Genomic DNA, 20051 nt, shown 5'->3' on the forward strand with positions numbered 1-20051 from the left:
AGAGAGATGTCCACTTTAACAAGCACATGATCAGAAGAGCCGATTGGAGCAGAAGAAGAGCAGCAGACATTTTCAGGGAAGTTAGTCATAACCAAGTCCAGAAGAGAAGATGCTCCGTTGACTGAGATCCGGGTTGGGAAATTGACAGATTGTGTCAGTCCCAGTGAGTCACAGAAGTCCTTTGCTGAAGAGCCATGGCTGGTGAGAGAGGTACCCACCCCCAGCCAACTGGCATGGTGACAGTTGAAATCACCACATATGAGGAAGAGAGAGTTGGGATGGGTAGATAGAAGTTGGTCCATATTATCAGACAGCGAGATGTAGATGGAGTCATCACTGTTTGGTGGACGGTACAACACACATATGAACAAAAGGTGGGAGCGAAGGGGAAGCCGTAGCCAAAGGTATTCCTGGGGGTGAGGTGGAGAGAGGGCAGTGCAGGGCGAGTGAGGAACAGAGTTTTTTTATAAAGATAGCAACCCCACCTCCAGGACGAGGCTCAGGTCTATCATACCGGAGGAGGGAGTAACCTGGGAAAGATACCAAGGAATCAGACATCATGAAGGAGGAAAGTTTCTGTTAAGCAGATCACGTCTGGTTTGTCAGAAGCAACCTGTATGGAGAGATCAGTTAAGTTTGAGCGAAGGCCCCGGATGTTTGAGGTCCATACTGTTAAGGAAGAGGAAGGGGGAGCATCGGATACAGAACAAGGGGGGGGGGGGGTGGTAGGGTAAGATGTGGAAGAGGAGGAAGAGGTAGGGAGAGCTGTTGAATGTGTGTCAGAGATTACAGAATAGCTTGGAGAAAGGGAAGAATGGGGCAGACAAAAGGTTTGATGGTGATTGGGTGAGGTGCAGTGAGGTGTTATTTGAGGAGGGGGAAGAGTGAGGCAGAAGGTTGAGGGAGAAGAAGGTGAAAGTTGGAAGGGGGAAGAAGCGGGGAGGACGCTTTGAGGAGGAGGGGTGAGAGGGGAGTCTAGGAGGGGAGGAGTGAGGGAGAGTCTCGGAGGGGAGGGGTGTGGGGGGAGTTTAGGAGGGAAGGGGCAGGGGGGGAGATTTGAAAGGGATGGGTGATGGGGAAGATTTGGGGGGGGAGGGGCAAGGGGGAAGATTTGAAAGATGGGTGATGGGGAAGATTTGGAGGGAAGGGGTGAGATTGGATTTTGAAAAGTGTACGATTAATGGGAAACGAACATTTATTGCAAAATGAGTTTCTTGAGACATTCAAGTCAAAAATACATTTGAGGATGCTGAAGGATGGGTGGAGTTCTGGAGAGTTTAGGGAATGAATGAAAGATGCACTGTAAGAGATGGAATTTTTTTTTGGAATGAATAGTTTTGGTGAGCAAGTCGAAAGCATCCTTTTATAGAAGAAGAAGAAAAAGGTGTTATAGAATATGACAAAATAAAGTTCTTCAGGGGACAGATGAAACATTTTTTAACAACGTGATCACGTGATCACGAACAACGTGGTCGAAGAACGAATGAACAAATAAGAACGAACAAACGGATAAGAACAGAGAAGGAAAATATTTTTTTTAGGTTTTTTTTTTTAGATTTTAAAACAAGGAAGTATCGGGTGAAAAGACCGTGAAAAACAGAGACCGAAAGTAATTTGCAGCGCGATCGAAGAACCGCTGAGACAAAAAAAAAAGCCTCAAGCCAAGGGCTGACACGGTAGCCTACTAGTACTACACCAGGCCTCAGAATACACGATACGAAAAAAACGACGATTCTGTACACAGGTATGAAAAACCAACACCGAGAAACCTATTAAAGTCACCCCAATAGGTACATACACCGAAAGAAAGATACAGATTCGACAAAAACAATTGTGAAAAATTACTTAACTTCGAAAGCGTGCGCGCGGGGACAGCTTTTTCAAGCTATACATTTTAATGAAATGCAATGTTCACCTCAAGCTTTGGCTTTGCTATTATGACCACAGAGCCATATATATGTATTATGTACTGCAGATGTCCAATAACCTGTCACACAGGTGAGGAATGCGATCTTCTGACGTCACTGGGTTAGAGTTTATTTTTATTAGATATTCAGAGATGTTTTTTTGCCAATTGTTTAACAAAGTTATCTTTATAATTATACTCCTTGGAGTGCTTTATACTTGCTACCATGCCCAAGCTGGAGTGTACAAGTTGGGTAGGGAATTACTGCAGATCCAAAGCAATATCCATAGTTCTGTTGTGCGTGTTCTTCTGGATCTATGGAATATTTGCAGAGAACACCCGTTCCATTCTGCACGGAGCTCGTACAGTCCCTGGTGGAGGACTATTGCTCGCTGGTACCCGTTGTCATAACGACATTGCAACAGGCCGTCACCACAAGTCCACGCTTCTGCTGCCAGCTCATCACAGCCATCACTACCCTGTATGATCTGAGCTCTGGTGTGTGAAGGAAATAATCCTCCTGTTGAAGGGTGGGAAGGGGAAGCATGCACACACACACACACACACACACACACACACACACACACACACACACACACACACACACACACACACACACACACCTATCACCTTGTAAGTAAGCATGTCCACAAAGCAAATTTAGATTTATTTATTTTTTTGAGATCGACATTGAGACAGTAACTTTTTATATAACGAGCATAATGGTTTAGCTCTGTCTTTTAAAATTAGCAATTCGTTTCACCTGTCTCGGGCAGGCTATTCGTGCTTCACCGTGATTGAAGTCTAATTTCAGACAAGGTCAGGAGGTATTGGGCTATTCCCAAGTCTGCCATATAATTATTTTTCCATAACTCTGGGTACGTGCTGAAATGCACGCACATTATGAATGCAGTCGATAATTGTCAAACATACATTAGTAGACGAATGAAAAATATATTGATTGAGTTAGGATTAAAAGTGTAATCGTGACCTCCGCCACCGAAGGTGGATGGAGGTTATGTTTTCACCCCTGTCTGTTTGTTACTTGCAAAATCAAAAAGATTTCAAGTATATTGGTCGGTTGCTTGTTATTCGTCTTTTTTTGTTTGTCACCGGCTTACAGGTCACATTTACATATACATTACATTCTAAACCGATCGTCATGAAACCGCACCTAGTTGTAGAGGTTGTCAATTGAGAAGCCTATTGATTGAGGTCAAAGGTCACCTGGAGGTCAAATTTCTAAAATCACCATATTTAATCCGATTGTCTTGAAAATTGAACAGCATTTGTATATTGAGTCAATAAATAGATTTTGCAAGTATCATGGTCTGCATGATGTCTTCTTGTTTGTTTGTCTGCTTGTTTGTGAACAAGATATTTCAAAAAGTTGTGGACGGATTCGGACGATATTTGGTGGAGGTTGGGTATGTGACGACGAAATGACTAGATTTTGGTGAAGATTCGGATCTGGCTCGTAGAACTTTTAAAGTGATTTTTCACCATTTGGAGATAGAGATAAAACCGATATATAGCAGGATATCTCAAAAAGTTGTGGACAGATTTGGACGAAACTTGGTGGACTGGTTGGATGTGTCACAAGACGACTCAACAACAACTGTCACAACTCTATTCGATTTCGGTGAAGATCTGAATATGGATTTGGATACGAAAATTATTTAATTTTTTAAGTAATTCTTCACCATTGAGAGATCGAATGAGTTGGTTAGGTGACAACAAGCCGATTAGATTTTGGTTTAGGTCCGAATCCAGATCCGGCCTATCAGTGGGATACAATACATAAACTGTTCAGCCTGGCAGAGGTATGTGCTCTTCCGAGTGCCCTTCGAGTTTCGGATCATGTTCCTGTCTTGGCTAACAAGGGCCAAGTGTATCTGTTGTCATACTCCTCTCCTCTGTGCTCAACAGGTGCTTTTACTCCACCACCAAATCTGCTGAACGTGGTGGTCACCTGGGTTTGCGAAAAACCACAACTGACATTACACAACTTCTTGAACAGTCCAATACCGGCCAGCAGTCCCCAGGGCTTCCTCGACCTCACGCCACTCGCTGGGCTAATCACATGGTGTGTTCTGTCACCCCTGGTCACATGGGTGGGCAGCAAGGCCGACGCAGGTTTGATTTTGTCAACACAGATGGGATCGCTGGTGATATTGTGCTGTATATATAACAGGTTGCTGATATTCCTGAAAACAAATTATGAATGGAGACTGCTGAATTGGCCTTTTTTTTTCTTTTTCTTTTTTTGTATACAAGATCGAGGCTCGTGTAAGAGCTAACATTAATCACACAAAAAACAAACGGACACATAAAACATAATATAATAAAGGGAGTCCCACAAGATGGAGGGAGAGGGGGGAATCACACAAGTACAACAGTAGAGAACAGGGACATCGGGAGATCTGTGGGAGGGAGAGGGCTTGGGAGGAGGAGGTGTGAGAAAGGGGGAGTTTGGGGGGGTGGGAGAGGTATAAAACACATGGACACTGCTAGGACTTCCAGGAAAGAAGTCGGTATTTCCAAAAAGTGGATCTGGGGTGAATTAATGGGGGTAGAAAAGATCAAGGTTTTGGATGGGGGAAGATAAGAGATGGTGGTGAACAGCTGTTTTAAAGACCTGGAGGGAGGAGTGGGATTGAAGCGAGTGAGGGAGTTTGTTCCAGAGGCAGGAGAAAAGAGGAATGAAAGAGTGAAGGTGAGCAGAGTCTTGATTTGGCAGTTTCACCAGAAGAGGGTTGCTGGCAGATCTTGTGTGACCTGTAGGAATATTTGGGGCACAGAGCACAGAGAGCTGGGGGAGCAAGGCCGGAGAGGAGTCGGTAGAAGACAAAGACCACCAAGCTGCCTGCGGTAAGCGAGTGAAAGGCCCTCAGAATCAGTTTCATCGCGGGAGATTCCAATGATTCTGAAAGCTTTGGTTTCAACAGCGTGAAGCCGAGCCAGGTGTGAGGCAGGAGCACCAGCCCAGAAGGGAGAGCAGTATTCCATTGAGCTGCAGATGAAAGCCTTGTATGTGGTGAGGAGCTCAGGTGTGCCAAGGAAGGACTTCGCACGACGGAGGATGCCCAGTCAGCGACTGGCTTTGGAGGCCAGCTTTGAAATGTGGTTTTCCCAGGAAAGATCATGGCAGATAGCGAGACCCAAAAGCTTCAGTGACAGAACTTCTTCAAGAAGATTGTTCAGAAAGTGGATGGGAGGGTTGTCCAGTCGGTCTTTTCAGAGAGACAAAGTGAGAGTGTGAGATTTGTCAGGATTGAAAGACATGTTCCACTTGTTTGACCAGTCTGTCATTTTGTCCAGGTCTGCAGAGAGTGAGGAGGCTGCAGACTACCGATCTGAGGGATGAGGTGTGGAGTGGCAGAGAGTAGAGTCATCAGCAAAGAGATAGCGAGGATTTCCCAGAGAGTCAGAGGGATCATTGATGAAGACCAGAAAAAACACAGGGCCTAGAACACTGCCTTGGGGAACTCCAGCCTGAACAGGAAGGGGAGATGAGAGAAATCCATTCAGGGCCACACGTTGACTACGACCAGAGAGGAAGTCCGCAAGGAAGATCCATAGAGGAAGATGGAGGCCTTGTTTAAGTTGCGTTTTTCTCTTCTTATTATATGGGAAACTCGATGTTATGAATGAATTTTTTTTTTTTTTTTACAAAAGACAGTTTTTGAGAAAATTTCGATCAATGTATACCCTTGACCCTGCCAAAGCCAATGACACTGGAAATCTGGCTTTTTGAATGTGGTAACACAAATAATGTGGGTTTAGCTCATCCTGACCGATTCACAGATGCGCTTGGTTCCAGCACGGTCATTATGAACGAACAGAAGAGTGAGAAGTTCAAACAGGAAGGAGAGGGAGCCGAGGATGACCAAACTCTCATGTACTCCCGTTTACATCTTGGCGTCTTGCAGGTAAATATCAACAGTATGGGCAACACCGCCATCTTGGCAAGTTAGCTTCACAAGCCGTTGCTGATAATCACTTGGACCTCTTGTTTCCCTGCCCTTATTACCAGGTGCTGCAGTTGCTTTATAGCCACATGGCCGAGAAGAAACTCTTGGGAAGGCTGGCTTTGATCAGCCTAGACCAGGTCTCAACACTCGTGAGTGAACTCAAACGTCGGGGTCAGGAGTTTAACCCCTTGTGTCCCACACCAAGATTACAACTTTCGCTGGAACGCTTCGCCCAGGCGATGCAGCTCTCCATGGCCATGGGTGCCCTGCTTTGCTCTAGAGGTTAGGTTCTACCTACTGCATGGTGAATTCCTCTTCACTGTGTTACGTGCTCCTCCTCGACCTTCTGGTCTCGGTATACCTCCGAACCCCGGGAATACCTCCGAACCCTGGGAGGAGCCACGGCAGAAAATATATATTATTCCGTGTCGAAATCGATAAGGAAACCACACCAATGGTTATAAACAAACCAATATATTAAAAATCACGCAGGAATAATGTTACGGAAACGGAGTACGGCACTCCCCTTAGCGGGGGGTGAGGGGGGGGTAATCCCCCTTCTATTTGCACTGGCCGTCTCCGATCCTGAAGCTACCCTGCTCCCCTGTGGGGTGGGATTGCCCGAAGCGATTGGTCAAGGGATTCCCGTACGCCTCCGGCAATCCCTCCACAAGGCAGGTGGGTAACTCCGCTCGAAACCACAGACAAGATGTTATTTTGCCGAGCGGTTTTAGCAGCCCGCTGTTCGAGCCAATCAACAAAGACTAAACCCGATTCATATGCGTTGGCCAAAATCGTGCCACAGGAACTCAATGTGGAAACCTCTAAAACGAACGGATGTGAAGGAAAGAAGGCAAAGGTAGGAAGAACACAGGTATTTATTACTAATTATTGTACAAAACCAAAGAAACCAAGAGAGAAGGAAAGAAACGAAAATAACTTACAGAAGAAGAAGAAGAAGACAGTGCAATTCTTATAACAAGCTTAACTTAAACCCCAGACAGACAGACGACAGTCAGACTTACACGAATGGGGAATGAAGGCAGGAACGAATGGCTGGAAGGGGAGGAAGGTTCAGGTGGGACTGCAGAACGGCCGGGCCGGGAGCGAGCAGCCGCCCGCTCTCCACCCTCGGGTCCATACCGCCGGGATGCTCGCAGCAACGCGTCGGAGCTTGTCGTGGCAAGGCTGGTCGGAACAGCGTCTCCCTTGAACTCATACTCCCGCAGGTTGCGCGTCTCTCTTGACAGGACTCTCGATTCGGGCTCCTTCAACTCTCTCGTCCTTCACACCTCTCTTGAAGCAGTCCCTCTCAACCTCCTTTTATGAGGCGCGTGGCGATCAAACCGCCGGCCTTTTGGAAATGCCCATCGGTGAGCTCACCTCGGCCTTGATTGGTCGCGAGGGCTCACCGATCCCGCCCTTTGATGAGGCGTTGGCAAAGCCACGCCTTGTTCCTGGTGCTTGGCTGACTCATCCTCCCGATGACGATGGGCGGGCACGCTCTTCTTCCCCGAGTTAGACCACATGGCATGGCGGCGAATGCAGTTGGCCATTGCGGTTGGCAATACAATTTCTTGGGCAATTAAAAAGGGATTCTACCTTATTTGATTCGGTGCAATGCAATGAACTAGTGGAAAAACAGAGCCTTATACTGACATAGAATAAAGAAATAACTATTGAGGGAAGCCTATGATTTGCTACGTGTATGTGATGGACTAGCTGAAGGGACGACCTTTGACCTTTACCAATTGATGGAGGTATTTACAAAGAATTACTATTTACAGAGGGTGATATTTACAATAATTACACCAAGTGCAGGGTTTCCCAAATCCGCAACAATAACATCACCAATAACGATAGCAAATCCAGACAATCAAAATCTTAAGATGGTACCATCTTATCTAGTACTTATCTCAAACTCACGGCACTCCCCAATGTCTCTATAACTCTCCAAGGCGAAGTTGATTTGCTCCAGCGATCATGGGAACAATGTCCAATCAAGATCAATCGAGGCGTAGGCGGTCAAAGCGGCACAGAAGTCACGTGGTCCAACACCCAGCAACTCGCGGTAGAATGGAAAATCCCCAAAGACGCGCGCCGACGTACACGTTCGCTGTTCAATCCGCGAACCGCCGTGTAACCTTCAAACGCCGCTTTCGCACACACACGCATCCCGGCAGACGGCCGGAGGATGAGAAAAGTTGCCACGCACCAAAACCTTCTTCGGTGGACGCAGCGTGCGGGGCAGAATGGCGGATGCCGGAGCCTCTTGGCAAGGATTCTCCGGAACCTCAATGCCGATACCTGACTATGCAGGTTCCTCAATATTCCGGCGATCACACCTATCGCACGATATTCCTTTCAAGGACTCAAAGTTCACTCGCGATGTACGCTCGACCACGCTAGGTACGGAGCTTCGCCACACGTCTTCCCTGCCCTTTGCCTCACGACCTCTTCTTTCTCGCTCGATGTCTTCCGGTTCACGATCCGATTTCCTGTTTCATTTTTACCATGAGCGCTTTTAACCTTTTAATCACAATAACCATTCCCTTTAAACGACCATAATCGCCGTTTCCTTCCAACCCCGATAATAATAATAATAATAATACCTAACCAGAAATGTTTCACGTGGATGAAAACCACCACCACGGAAGGGCCGAATCCGTAACAACTGTCATACTTACCGTGATGGTCCAGTGAGGACATTTCTGTAGTTCCAACCTATAGACCCCATAGACATATTATTAGAATAGTCTGCCATAGGTTTTCGTTACCACAATAACAGAACGGCTGAAGGGAACCTAGTCAAAGATGGTACAAGTATGTATAATTAGCAAAGATAAACAGATTAGATTATGAGGTCGCAATTGCTATAACCGCAAGTGCACATATGTGCTTGGGACGATATTCCATTAAATTTGGCAAATTCAGAGCCAAATCACTGCTGAACTGCAGATTAGTGTTCTGATGCGTGTTCTAAATATTGTTGCTGGTTCTGTGAACCGGCCCCGAAGGTAATTGCAACCAACATACAGGTCCCTCAGTGTAGTTATTCCTATAGGCACGCCAGGAGGAATTTGCGTATCGCGCCAAAAGCCGGTTCAAATTGCGCGCCCGGAACCAAACGGCCCCTTTCCTTTATTCCCCATAATCTTCTCTTTACACGACACATAAGTACATCACAATGACCGTTTATGAATACAGATTTTTAGTGACACTTGTTTCCTACGCACGTTAAATTCCATGACATTGCACACGCCGTTTATTGCCACCCGGAAACCTCACTGCGCCATTCGTCACAACCTCTGCTCCAATCACACACGACTTGCTCGCTCACCTCATCCACCAAGCAGCGTTTACTGCAGGAAGCACGGAGAGGGAATCGCTGGAGGCGACGGCCAGTGCTTTGGTTCGCCGGACTGTGTTACACATCAGAACAGACAGGCGTTAATTAGCCCTTAGCGTCCTGTGAGCATGTAATCGCTCTGCCTGTATTTAACAAGCAATTACGCGTTCCAATAAGTCGTCCCACACAGAGAAGATGCCACTACCCCTCCCATCCATGTTAAACCGCAGAGCTCCGTCCCGTGGCGTGTCGGAAGTATCATCTGATGGAAATTGGCTGTGAAAGTCTGGCGAGGGTGGGGCAAAGCGGCGATGAGCCAATCGGCATCCCGGATTCTGCCGAAAACCTTCTAGATTCCACTTCTAGGCCCCGCCCTCGTTAAGGTATTATAAAAGCGCCGTGGGAGAAGGCTCTCTCTGCCTGCGTCACTGTTCCTGCCTGCACTCTCTGCATGTGTGTTGGTGGTGGACGATCTGGGCCCGAGTGGTGGCGCTCAAGTTGGAGGGTTGGAGCTGGGAGCTGAAATGGTGGGCAGACTGAGCGAGTGCATACATACTAAGGCCAAAGCCAAACCATGCTACATATATCTTTTAGGCCATCACACAGTAGGATATTATCTCACACTTTCCTTTCTCATCTTTCTTAGTTTTTCACCACTGCTCATGCACCTTCACAGCTCTTTTGCACCATCTATACTCAACCCACCTTAGACGCCACAAGTATTGCTCCCCTCTCCTTTAGCGCTTGGGTTGCGGAAGCACGTCTTTCGCCCGGTAAGCAAGAGGCTGTTGACACTCGCACTTTCTCTATATTCTGTTCTTTTCTCCCGTGCATTTTCTGATGGGTGCCCTGTATTGTGTATAGTTGGTAGATAAGGCCTATAATTAAGTCTGCATCTCATACATTTTCTTTTCTGCATGTAAATATAGCTGCACCCTCCATGGCTTGCGATCACTTGTACATTTTGAATCTGCATTCCCCCATTGTTCGCTTTGCTTTTATCTTCCCCCACACTCAACATTAAAGCCCTCAAGTTCCCTCCCACTTTTGCATGATCCCACGTATGCCTTGTACAAACAAATCCCTTGTTGACGTTCCTGTCCAATTTGTATGTGCCCATCATTTCCTCCATTGATCCAGCGCTATTTGCACATTAGGTTAGACTGGGAGATTGAATTCCCCAACTAATTGGCTTATTCCGGTCCTGGCACGCACATCAGACACACATCAGCGGTAAAGCTCAGTCGCCCTTATCAAGATCTAATTAACACAAGATTGGTGCATAGCCGAGGGCGAGTTCCCCGATTGGAAAGTGCATGGAACAGATAAACGGTAAGTTAGACGGAGAACGCGGTAACCACGTGGCGGACCAATTGGCATTAGCGGTTGGCTGGCAACGTGCCATGGTACAAAGTTATTTGTGCCCGGTAGCCTCAGGCCCGGTAAGTTTGAGGAGAACCAGGCATTCCCCCTCATGGTACATCTGAAACCTGTGGCCGTAACAATATAAAACGCAAATAAAACGAGAACAATCAGTTTGCAGACCCTTGCCAAGACAAGTTTAGTATGGTACATGTTGTGTGGCAAATAGATGGAAGGATGTACAAAATCAAAGGCCATAGATTGCAAATTAATGGTCTAAATTTTCTCATTATAAATATGTAAAGGCCTTAAAAGGTCAAAGGTGGCAAAAGGGTGCAATTTAAGCTCTAAAAGAGGCGGAATTGGCTGAAGGGGGTTGGGGGGGGGGGCGGGGGGGGAGGGGTGGTCCATAAACATCGAAAAAGGGTGCAACGGTCAGAGGCCTACACGGTTTTAGCGGTATGGCGTTTAATGGGGTCTATTGTGTCTTATGGGGTGTTAAAGTTCTTAAGAGTTTTTGGTGTCTTAGGGTTGTAAAGGATCTAGAGGGTCTTGGGATTGGTTCTAATGGGACTAATGTAATTAATACACATACTCACGTTATGTGCGGAAAAACAGACCCAAATGCAATACCCTCTCCTCTGGCGAGGGTAATAATTAAGTAGTTCCTCGATCATAGAAATAGACAGACACATATGGCTGAAGTGAACCGATTGCTTAATCCAGCTTTGTGCCACGTGTGTGGGTAAATATTGAACAATCTTGGTTTAAATCTAAAGGACATAGAAATAGTTACGAGCATTTGCTCCTTCATCTTGGTAAGAATGGACTGTCGATAGTTAAGCTCGAGTTTAGCCCTAGTAGAGTAATAAACCTGTTATACTTGCATATTGTTCAGACAAAGTAAAGGATTTATTTTGCCAGAATTGTTTCAGCAACAAAACATCTTTTAATATACGTACTTAATGCAATGCAATCATTTTTTGCTTTTATCTGTACATGTTCAAAGTAACAACTTGTAATTAATAAGCCAATGGGGGGTTGTGATGCTTCTTGTAAAGCTTCTTTTTAAATCTTTACAGATGACCTTCGAAAGGTGTGCTCGGGCTTGCCACCTAGCAGGTAGGACCTATACTTGTTTTTCGCGTCATAAACCAAATCCAATTCCCTAAAGCCACAGGTAATCTCTAATTTCTCGTATCTCTCCCTCCCGTCCTTCAGTCTGCTCCAGTTGGTGCTGAAGGGTCCAGCACAGCCTGCTCCAGAGCCATTTCCTTACTACCCTCACATACAAACCACCCCGCCATCTTACTCTGCTGCTCAATCAAGCTCCAGTTATGCATCCTTCCGAAGCATACAATGATGAATGCAGGTCCCTTGAGCAGATGCAAGGAAAATTATTGAGGAACCTGAACTGCAGAAGACCAAAGCCCAGACTCGTTGCCCAGATACATAATTTTTTATATATATTTTTTTTTTGCTCAAAACTTTTCAACAGTTTGTATTTATTCAATACCTTAATCTGGGCTGCAACCACAATGGCAACGGAACCGTTTGCACTTGGGAAATGTTATTGAGTGGGCTATAAAACCATGGTACCATTGGCACCACGTGCTCAACATCGCATTTCCAAACACTTGATGGAAATAAAACATTCATGTTCAGATCAGAAAGGCCTGAATTTCCGTTGTGCTTTCATCAGGGCAATCTTCTGCTTGTCCTCTTCAAATTTCTTCCGTAGTTGGATGATATCTGCAACATTGTAGATGTGTTAGATTGATTTGTTTTATCTCAATAAAATGTTTTTACTATTAATATTTGTGCATTACAGAAATCCAAGCTCATGGAGGAGCAGAATTCTACTAGACTTGGTGGCGTAATGGTTTGAGCATCCGCTCTCAATATGGGAAGTTAGCGGTTCGACCCCCAAGCCGAGCCATACCAAAGAATAAGAATGCTACGTGTGGCTTCCTTGCTTTGATTCTCAGAATTTCATTTAAAAAAATGCTCAGCTTTGATTGGCCAAATGGCAAAAAAGCTAAAGGTAAAGGAAATAGTGTAAATTATTGCAACAGGTTCACAGATTGACAAAATCACAGGAGACTGACATCACACATGAGTGGCACAAAGACACGGGTCAGTAAGAGTTGGAGAACAGGGGTGGCACGAGGTGACAATGGGCACTGGAGGGAGGAGCATGAGACAACAACAATGGGCTCCATACACAGTAGAGACAAATACAGCAGGACATGTAATCACGTGAAATCACATACTAAGGGGCCATGTATTTTTTTTTTTACATACACAAATAAGGGTTAATTGACCACTACTCCCCCATTTCTCGTCCCAGCCTCTCTTGTAACCATACGTGCCTCTTCCATCCCATCCAGTCCAGTTTCTCCTCAAACATTTACCTTCTCTCTATGCCCCTTATCTACTTTCTCTATTATCCCTTTTTACCTCTACCACCGAAGGTGAATGGAGGTTATGTTTTCACCCCTGTCTGTTTGTCTGTGAACAAGACCTGAAAAAGTTGTGGACGGATTTGGACTAAACTTGGTGGACAGGTTGGGTGTGTGCTATGACCGAATCGATTTGATTTTGGTGAAATCTGGATCCAGGTCTGGCCTATCAGTGGGATACAAAACATAAACTGTTCACCCTGGCAGAGGTATGCGCTCTCCTGAGTAGTGTTCCAGTTTTTTCCTGTTTTGTCCCACATAGACTCCAAACAAAGTCGGAGACAGGGGACATTAAAATGACCTCCGATCGATTGTTTGTCCATGTGCTTTTGTCTACGCGATATTTAAAAAAAAAAGTTCAAGATTTAGCTTTCACGTCACAGATATCTATTCCTCATGACATCATTTCAACATGATTAGATCATGGCTGTGATTGCTTGAATTCTGTTGCCATGGCAACCATCTATGTAATTTGGCTTGTGCACAATATCTGAGAGGCTCTTCTTGCCTCGTATTTTGTTAAATTGTGTACGTGTGCGATAACTACCCAAAAGACAAGGGACATGAAATATCAGTTCATTGTTTCAGTTTAACACATCCCGCCCCGCTCATCCGTGAATATGTCATAGATAGCGCTAAAAAATACACATTCAGCTGTTAAATGCAGACCGATATACAGCTGAAACACATCTATTAATAATTACAATTGAGGGAGAGCTAATTTTATTTGCCAAATATGCTTAAATATTCCTGTCTTCTTTATCAAGCAAGTTGCTGCACTCACGGTCTCGCTTGCTTTCACGCCGCTGCCAAGTGTAGAAGTTGAGGAGCTCTCGTTGAGCTTTCTGTTTGCGCTCACGTTGCAGTAGCCTGCGCATGACCACTGCTGTGCGCGGTATACCCCGGTGCCGGCCCTTCCTCGTGACGGTCACCCATCCTTCCTCATCTGGAACGTCCGCTTCATTCTTCTTCTTGGCTTCCTCCTGCAAAAGTACAAGTTTTTTGTGTATACTGTAATCATAAAATGCGAAAATCCTGATCCGCACCATCCAGTTGGAAAAACCTTCCCTCTGTGCTTGGAACTGAGCATTTTCGAACTTGCTGTTATACGGAACCCCAAAACCTGCTCACCTCCTCCTTCTTGTCGTATTTCTCCATGTAGTCATCAATCTCTGCTTGCATTTCCTCGGGCACGATTATCTTGTCCTTGTATTCTTTTGCCCACTCTGAAATTTGAAAGGTTAGTTGCAACACGTTTCATATTGATTCATGAAGGGTTTAAAATAAATCTACCAATTATGTCAGTTTCTACAGACAAGAGTGCCATGGAAACGTTCCGATGGGAGTGGTGTATGATTAGGGCACTACTGGCGGGATTGGTTCAGAATGCTACCTTGATTTCCACCTCTCACGCCAAGTGGACTCGTATCACTACAATAAGGGACGTTCAAAATGACGGATGAATGTTAATGAGGCCTTTCACAGATGTACTGCGTGCGTTTTAATTACCTCACTTTTGCTAGATTTTGGGGTCTTTTAACCTTCTGTTGCTATCGCAAAATCAGGAAATTCAAATCGTCTTCAATACAATTTTCAGGATTTAAACAAAAGTGGCAATTTCAAAATATTTAACCATAATTGTTCTGTTCCTGAATGTAAATCGGACTCACGGAAATATATGATTACGAGAAATATCCATGGATGTGAGGTGTGTAGTTCCTACCATTTAAGGTTTATACGAGCGAGCGACAGCAGTGGATTAAAAACCCGCCCACAGGTTGAAGGGTTATTTAGCTATATCCTAATTGCATGTTCAGAATTGACATATGGTAAACCCCAATTTCGGTCTGCCAAGACAGTGTTGAGCGTGGCCTTGTCCCCCATCCATCCCTTTGTATTTTTATGCCTCCGCTGACAAAGTTGTCTGAGGCATTATGTTTTAGGGTTGTCTGTTCGGCTGTCTGTCCATGATAGGTTTTCTTTACCACAATAACTTAAGAATGGCTGAAGGGATATCAAACTTGGTGCATGTATGTTTAATGTTGTAATAATGTGAATGGAGGCAAATCGGGCAACTTCAAATTATGTCTAGTTTTCACTGTTTTAAGCATTAAGTTAAATGTGTCGAGTCCGAGCTGATGACTGGGAGAGTGCGGAGCGCGAGTTATCTCCCCCCTCCAGAAACCCTGGACAGAGTGTCGTCAGGGTTCTTTGGACAACTCAAGGAGGAACCGGTCCACGTAGCCTGTGCCACCAACGCCGAGGTCACGAGACGGAGATCCACCTCAAGGCACGTGTGGGGGAATTGTAGCTGCCTGAAACAATCCTCCTATTTATTTTATCCTTCCCACATCTTCGAACCCTTTTTCTCCTGCTGAGTGTCCACTATATCTTGAGAATTTGTTGGCAATAAGGATAGGTTAAGTAGATTAGTCTGAGAAGTTCTATAATCGTAAGCATGATTTATTTTCCAATCGGCACGTCCTCCTCTTCTTTGTATTTTTTTTTTTCGTCTTAACAGTTGTTTCTTTGCTTCCTTACCTGGTTTCTTCATTCAGATTTTTATTAAACCAAATTAGTTATTACTAGCGTGAATCGGCTCAGTACGCTCGCCTCACCACACGTCACCTCGGAGGCACGGGCTTGTTTAAACTGAGGATGATGACCTGACTGAATTTCAGTTGCTGTGTTGTCATGATTTACACCAATCATAATACAAACATTTATTTTGTATAAACTAATTTGTATTATTGATATTATTTATTTGTAATCAAAAAAGGTCCAAGTTGTCTAAAGCTCGAAATGATCAAGGGTCCAAGCTATCTAATGGGTCATAAGGGTGTTAAGGTCTAAGTGGTTGAATGTAATGTTGTATAAAAGGTTGGAAGTTGGAAGGGTGAAGGGATCTCAAGGTGTCTAAAGTATTGAAGGGTCTTAAAGGTAAAAATGGTCTTAAGAGTCTTTGGGGGGGGGGGGAGGGGGGAGGGGATTTCAGGATCTTGGGGTCTAAAAGGTCTTTGGAGTCTTTGTGGTTTTAAGGGTTTTGGGGGACTTAAAGGGCCTTCAAAGGTCCAAGGGATCTCAGCAGTCTAAAGGGTTGAAAGGCATATTCCAACAATATGTAATTAATAGACATACATAATTATTAGCCAGGATGCAACCGGCGTTCAAACAGTACGTAATTAATGGACATATATACGACAATCCCCATCCATATATATATATATATATATATATATATATATAAATATATATATATATATTGTTGCGGATATGGGATTTGGCCTCCATCCATATCCGCTTGTAAATATTCCCCTATTTCCCCAATACTCCCCAACTATCCCCAATCCCCCATTCCCTAGTCCCATTGTCTGTAAACAACACTCTGTAGCCCCGACCTTCCCCTTTTTCCCCCATTAAATGTCGTGCCCAGGTTCACCGCATCTCACGTAGACAACTATAGGACATCTTGCTAGTTATTCTTAGTCTATGTCAGTTAAGGACTCGTTTCCATTAATTCTGACTCTTCGTTGCACCAGAATGTCATTGTATGGCACCAGTAGTAAGTTTAGGACCTCCCAATACCTCCCCGCATCTCTTCCTCATGAAACCACAACACCAACAACAACAACAACAGCGGCGCGGGGAGTGCGCGTCCTCACTCCGGCTTGGTTAGCCGCCATTGACCATGTGCTCCGACGGGGTTACCACGAAGGGGCTCACTGTCAGCTCCTCGTCAAGGGCGGAGCCCGGTAACCCCCCGCACCCAATAAGAAGCGGCGGACCGATTCCATCTGGGGCGGAGCTAACGAGCCGAGGGCGTGTCACTCCCCGCTGGATATGCGCCGGAAGACGGAGGTGACGTCAGATGCGCCTCAGCTACGAAGGAGAAAGGACGTCACCTCCAAGCGCGACGATACCTCCCGCATCTCTGGACCGGACCGGGTCGATTCTGCCCCTGAGCCAAGATGCACCTTGAGCATCGACTACCTGCCCCTCCTTGCCATCAATCCCTGTGTGAGTCAGTCTTGTCCCGTTTATCTGTGGTCTGTCGGGGCTAAGATAAGACCGTGTTTAAGTGCCCACCTTTCTGTGCTGTACCTCTTGTCCGTGTAATCTAAACGTTCTGCATATCCCATATTATATCCTCCTCCGGAGGTCTTGAGAACTGTACCCCTGGTGTCGTGTCATTTAACCCAGCCGTTGTGTCCTTTCCTTCATTGATTTAGCATAGCGCGATTCGGCCAACGTTCGAGTGTAATCGGGTAACTTGTGCGAACACGGCGGCCATTCCGCTCGGCCCAGCATAACATCTCAATAAGTCGTGTCAGTAACAATTGGTGTCGGGAAGTGGGATCGGTCCCGGAGCGCGTTTCACGCGCTCGAAATTATAACGGCGAAATTTGATTGCGTTTTACAAAAAAAATAAAAACCCGAATTTTGAAAGTCGCGCTATGGCAGATCAAGACGGCTGGGTTCCGGTAGAGGAGAGTGAGGCAGGGTCGATCCAGGACCAAAATGAGGGACATGAGGAGAGCGAAGCAGTGAGGGTGGCAGGTTCGCAAAATAGCGTCGTCGCGCATGAGGTTACGGGCGCGCAAAATGGCGCCTCGCACATGGCCATGGCGACCACGCCCGCGACTGTGGTAGCGCCGCTGGTAGATTTGAACCTATGGCCCGCGGTGGAGGTGGCCTGCGGTGGACCACGAGCGGGTAATCCAATTCGGACCTACAGGGGGGGGGGAATTTGGAATTCCGGAGACAAGCACCTTATCAGGTGAGGTGCTATACTTGCAACCATCTGGGTCACCTGGCGCGGCACTGTCGAGCCACGCGCCGGGATGATCCCCGGCGGTTGAGGTCCTCAACTCCGCCCAGGGGGGAGCGGGTTAGCCGACCCCAGACACCCCCCCGCCAGACCCCGGGAAACTAGAAGGTGTCGGGCACGTAGGGCGGTGTTCGGCAGAAGAGGATGGAGGAGAGCCCTCATTGACGCGACAGGTCATTTATTGTGGCCAAATTGGAACCGGTAGCCTGACAATCAGATGCAAAATTGCCGGCGTGGGGGTAGACGCCGTAGTGGACACAGGAGCTAGCGCCACGATCATCAGCCCTGTGGTCCTTGATTCGAGCGCAGGTGGCTGGGATAAGATACAGCGCCTGCAAAATTATAGTTTGCAACTTGCTACCGGGGTAACGGCCCCAATCATAGGGTGTGGTTCTGTGACCCTCAAGTTAGGGTCGGTAAGGAGGGAGATAGATGTTTGGGTGGCGGAGGTGTGCGACCCATGTTTAATAGGGTTGGATTTGTTGACTGCCAGCGGTTGTAAAATCGACTTGTGCCGGGGGATCCTGCAGGTGGGAGTAGAAGAGCTGCCGTTAGGGGGAGTGAGCACGGCCGAGAGAGCGGAGCTGGAGGCTTCCGAGGCCGTGACCATTCCCCCAAGGGCCGAGGCGATAGTGCCGGCCCGGTGGGCAGCTCGCCCAACGTGGCAGGAGTCCTGCGGCCTGGTCGAACCGGTGGCAGCGCAGTCCATACCGGGTTTAATCGTGGGCTGCACCCTTGTAAAAACGGACGGACCGGTAGTGGCCGTCCGAGTAATAAATATGAGTACAGAACCACGCACTATAGTAAGGGGCACGAGGGTAGCTGGCTGCACCCCAGTTGAGGAAGTCGCGACAGTGAGGGGCGAGAACGTCCAGCCGAGCCAACCCCGGGGGGAGCCTTCAATAAGAAGTAGGAATTGGCCCGATCCCATTTGCGAGATGGTAAATCGTAGTAGCGTAGAGTTGGGAGGTACCCAGAGGGAGGCCTTACACAAACTGGTTGGGTCCAATTTGGACCTCTTCTCCCTGTCCACCGATGATATTGGACGTACGGGCCTGGTGAAACATCAGATCCACACCGGTGAGGCCCGGCCTATTCGTCAGGCCGCCCGACGGCTCCCTTGGAGCAAGAGGGCGGAAGCTGACGAGCAGGTTGAAAAATGCTCGACGCAGGCGTGATCGAGCCCTCGGGAAGTCCTTGGATGTCACCTGTTGTGCTGGTCAAAAAGAAGGATGGGACCACGCGGTTCTGCGTGGACTATCGCCAGCTAAACAACGTGACACTCAAGGACTCATATCCCCTGCCAAGGATTGATGACACCCTCGATGCCGTTGCGGGCTCAAATTGGTTTTCAACTTTGGACCTCAAGAGTGGGTATTGGCAGGTGGAGATGGATAGGGCAGGGAAGGAGAAAACGGCATTTTCCACAGTTAAGGGACTGTATCAGTTTACTGTGATGCCGTTTGGTTTGTGTAACGCCCCCGCCACCTTTGAAAGATTGATGGAGCATGTACTAGGCGGCATGCCATGGCAATCATGCCTGGTGTACCTGGATGATGTCCTAGTACATGCCAAAACGTTCCCCCAGGCAGTAGCTAATTTGGACCAGGTGTTCGGGTGCCTCAGACAGGCAGGGTTGAAGCTGAACCCGAGTAAGTGCACTTTGTTTGCAAGAGAGGTGGCCTATCTAGGTCACGTGATCGGCCGCGAGGGGGTAAAAACGGACCCAGACAAAATTAAAGCGGTAGAGGAGTGGCCCGCACCACGTACCATCAAGGAGGTGCGGGGATTTTTGGGACTCTGCTCCTACTACCGGCGCTTTGTGGCGAAATTTGCGGAGTTGGCCCGTCCCCTCCACCGGCTTACAGAGAAGGGGACGCGATTTAATTGGACACGGGAGTGCCACGAGGCCTTCCAAAAATTGAAGGGGTGTCTAACATCCGCACCCCTTCTAGCGTACCCCACTAGCAACGGGGCATTTACCCTGGACACGGATGCGAGCCAGGAAGGATTGGGCGCAGTTTTGTCTCAGACACAGGAGGGCGTGGAGAGAGTGATTGGTTATTATAGTCGGGCCTTAAGTAGGCCCGAGCGAAATTATTGCGTCACTCGCAAAGAGTTATTGGCTATGCTGGCTGCCATGAACCATTTCCACCCGTAGGAAATTTTT

At 46.9% G+C, this 20051-nt stretch overlaps 3 protein-coding genes across 6 annotated transcripts in view; 2 read left to right on the forward strand and 1 right to left on the reverse strand.

Annotated features, from left to right (window-relative positions):
- INTS15 (integrator complex subunit 15) overlaps positions 1-12264 on the forward strand; it is a 38696-nt gene extending 26432 nt beyond the window's left edge. The window contains exons 4-9 of one of the 3 annotated variants that reach the window (XM_068127246.2): positions 2239-2404; positions 3836-4042; positions 5714-5838; positions 5943-6162; positions 11674-11713; positions 11813-12264. In XM_068127246.2, coding sequence (XP_067983347.2) covers positions 2239-2404; positions 3836-4042; positions 5714-5838; positions 5943-6162; positions 11674-11713; positions 11813-11954 — 900 coding nt within the window. In that variant the 3' untranslated portion in view covers positions 11955-12264. Of the gene's footprint in view, positions 1-2238; positions 2405-3835; positions 4043-5713; positions 5839-5942; positions 6163-11673; positions 11764-11812 lie in introns of those variants that run through there. The other 2 variants (XM_068127248.2, XM_068127247.2) reach the window with 2 other exon arrangements.
- LOC137434339 (growth arrest-specific protein 7) overlaps positions 1-20051 on the forward strand; it is a 517476-nt gene that overhangs the window by 288500 nt on the left and 208925 nt on the right. The window lies entirely within an intron of this gene.
- RRP7A (ribosomal RNA processing 7 homolog A) overlaps positions 11480-20051 on the reverse strand; it is a 29786-nt gene continuing 21214 nt past the window's right edge. The window contains exons 5-7 of the mRNA XM_068127250.2: positions 14185-14279; positions 13838-14036; positions 11480-12343 (exon numbers count right to left, since the gene is read on the reverse strand). Coding sequence (XP_067983351.1) covers positions 12258-12343; positions 13838-14036; positions 14185-14279 — 380 coding nt within the window. The 3' untranslated portion in view covers positions 11480-12257. The remainder of the gene's footprint in view (positions 12344-13837; positions 14037-14184; positions 14280-20051) is intronic.

The sequence above is a fragment of the Myxine glutinosa genome, chromosome 10 (assembly GCF_964187855.1).
Source record: "Myxine glutinosa chromosome 10, kmMyxGlut1.1, whole genome shotgun sequence".
NCBI lineage: Eukaryota > Metazoa > Chordata > Myxini > Myxiniformes > Myxinidae > Myxine > Myxine glutinosa.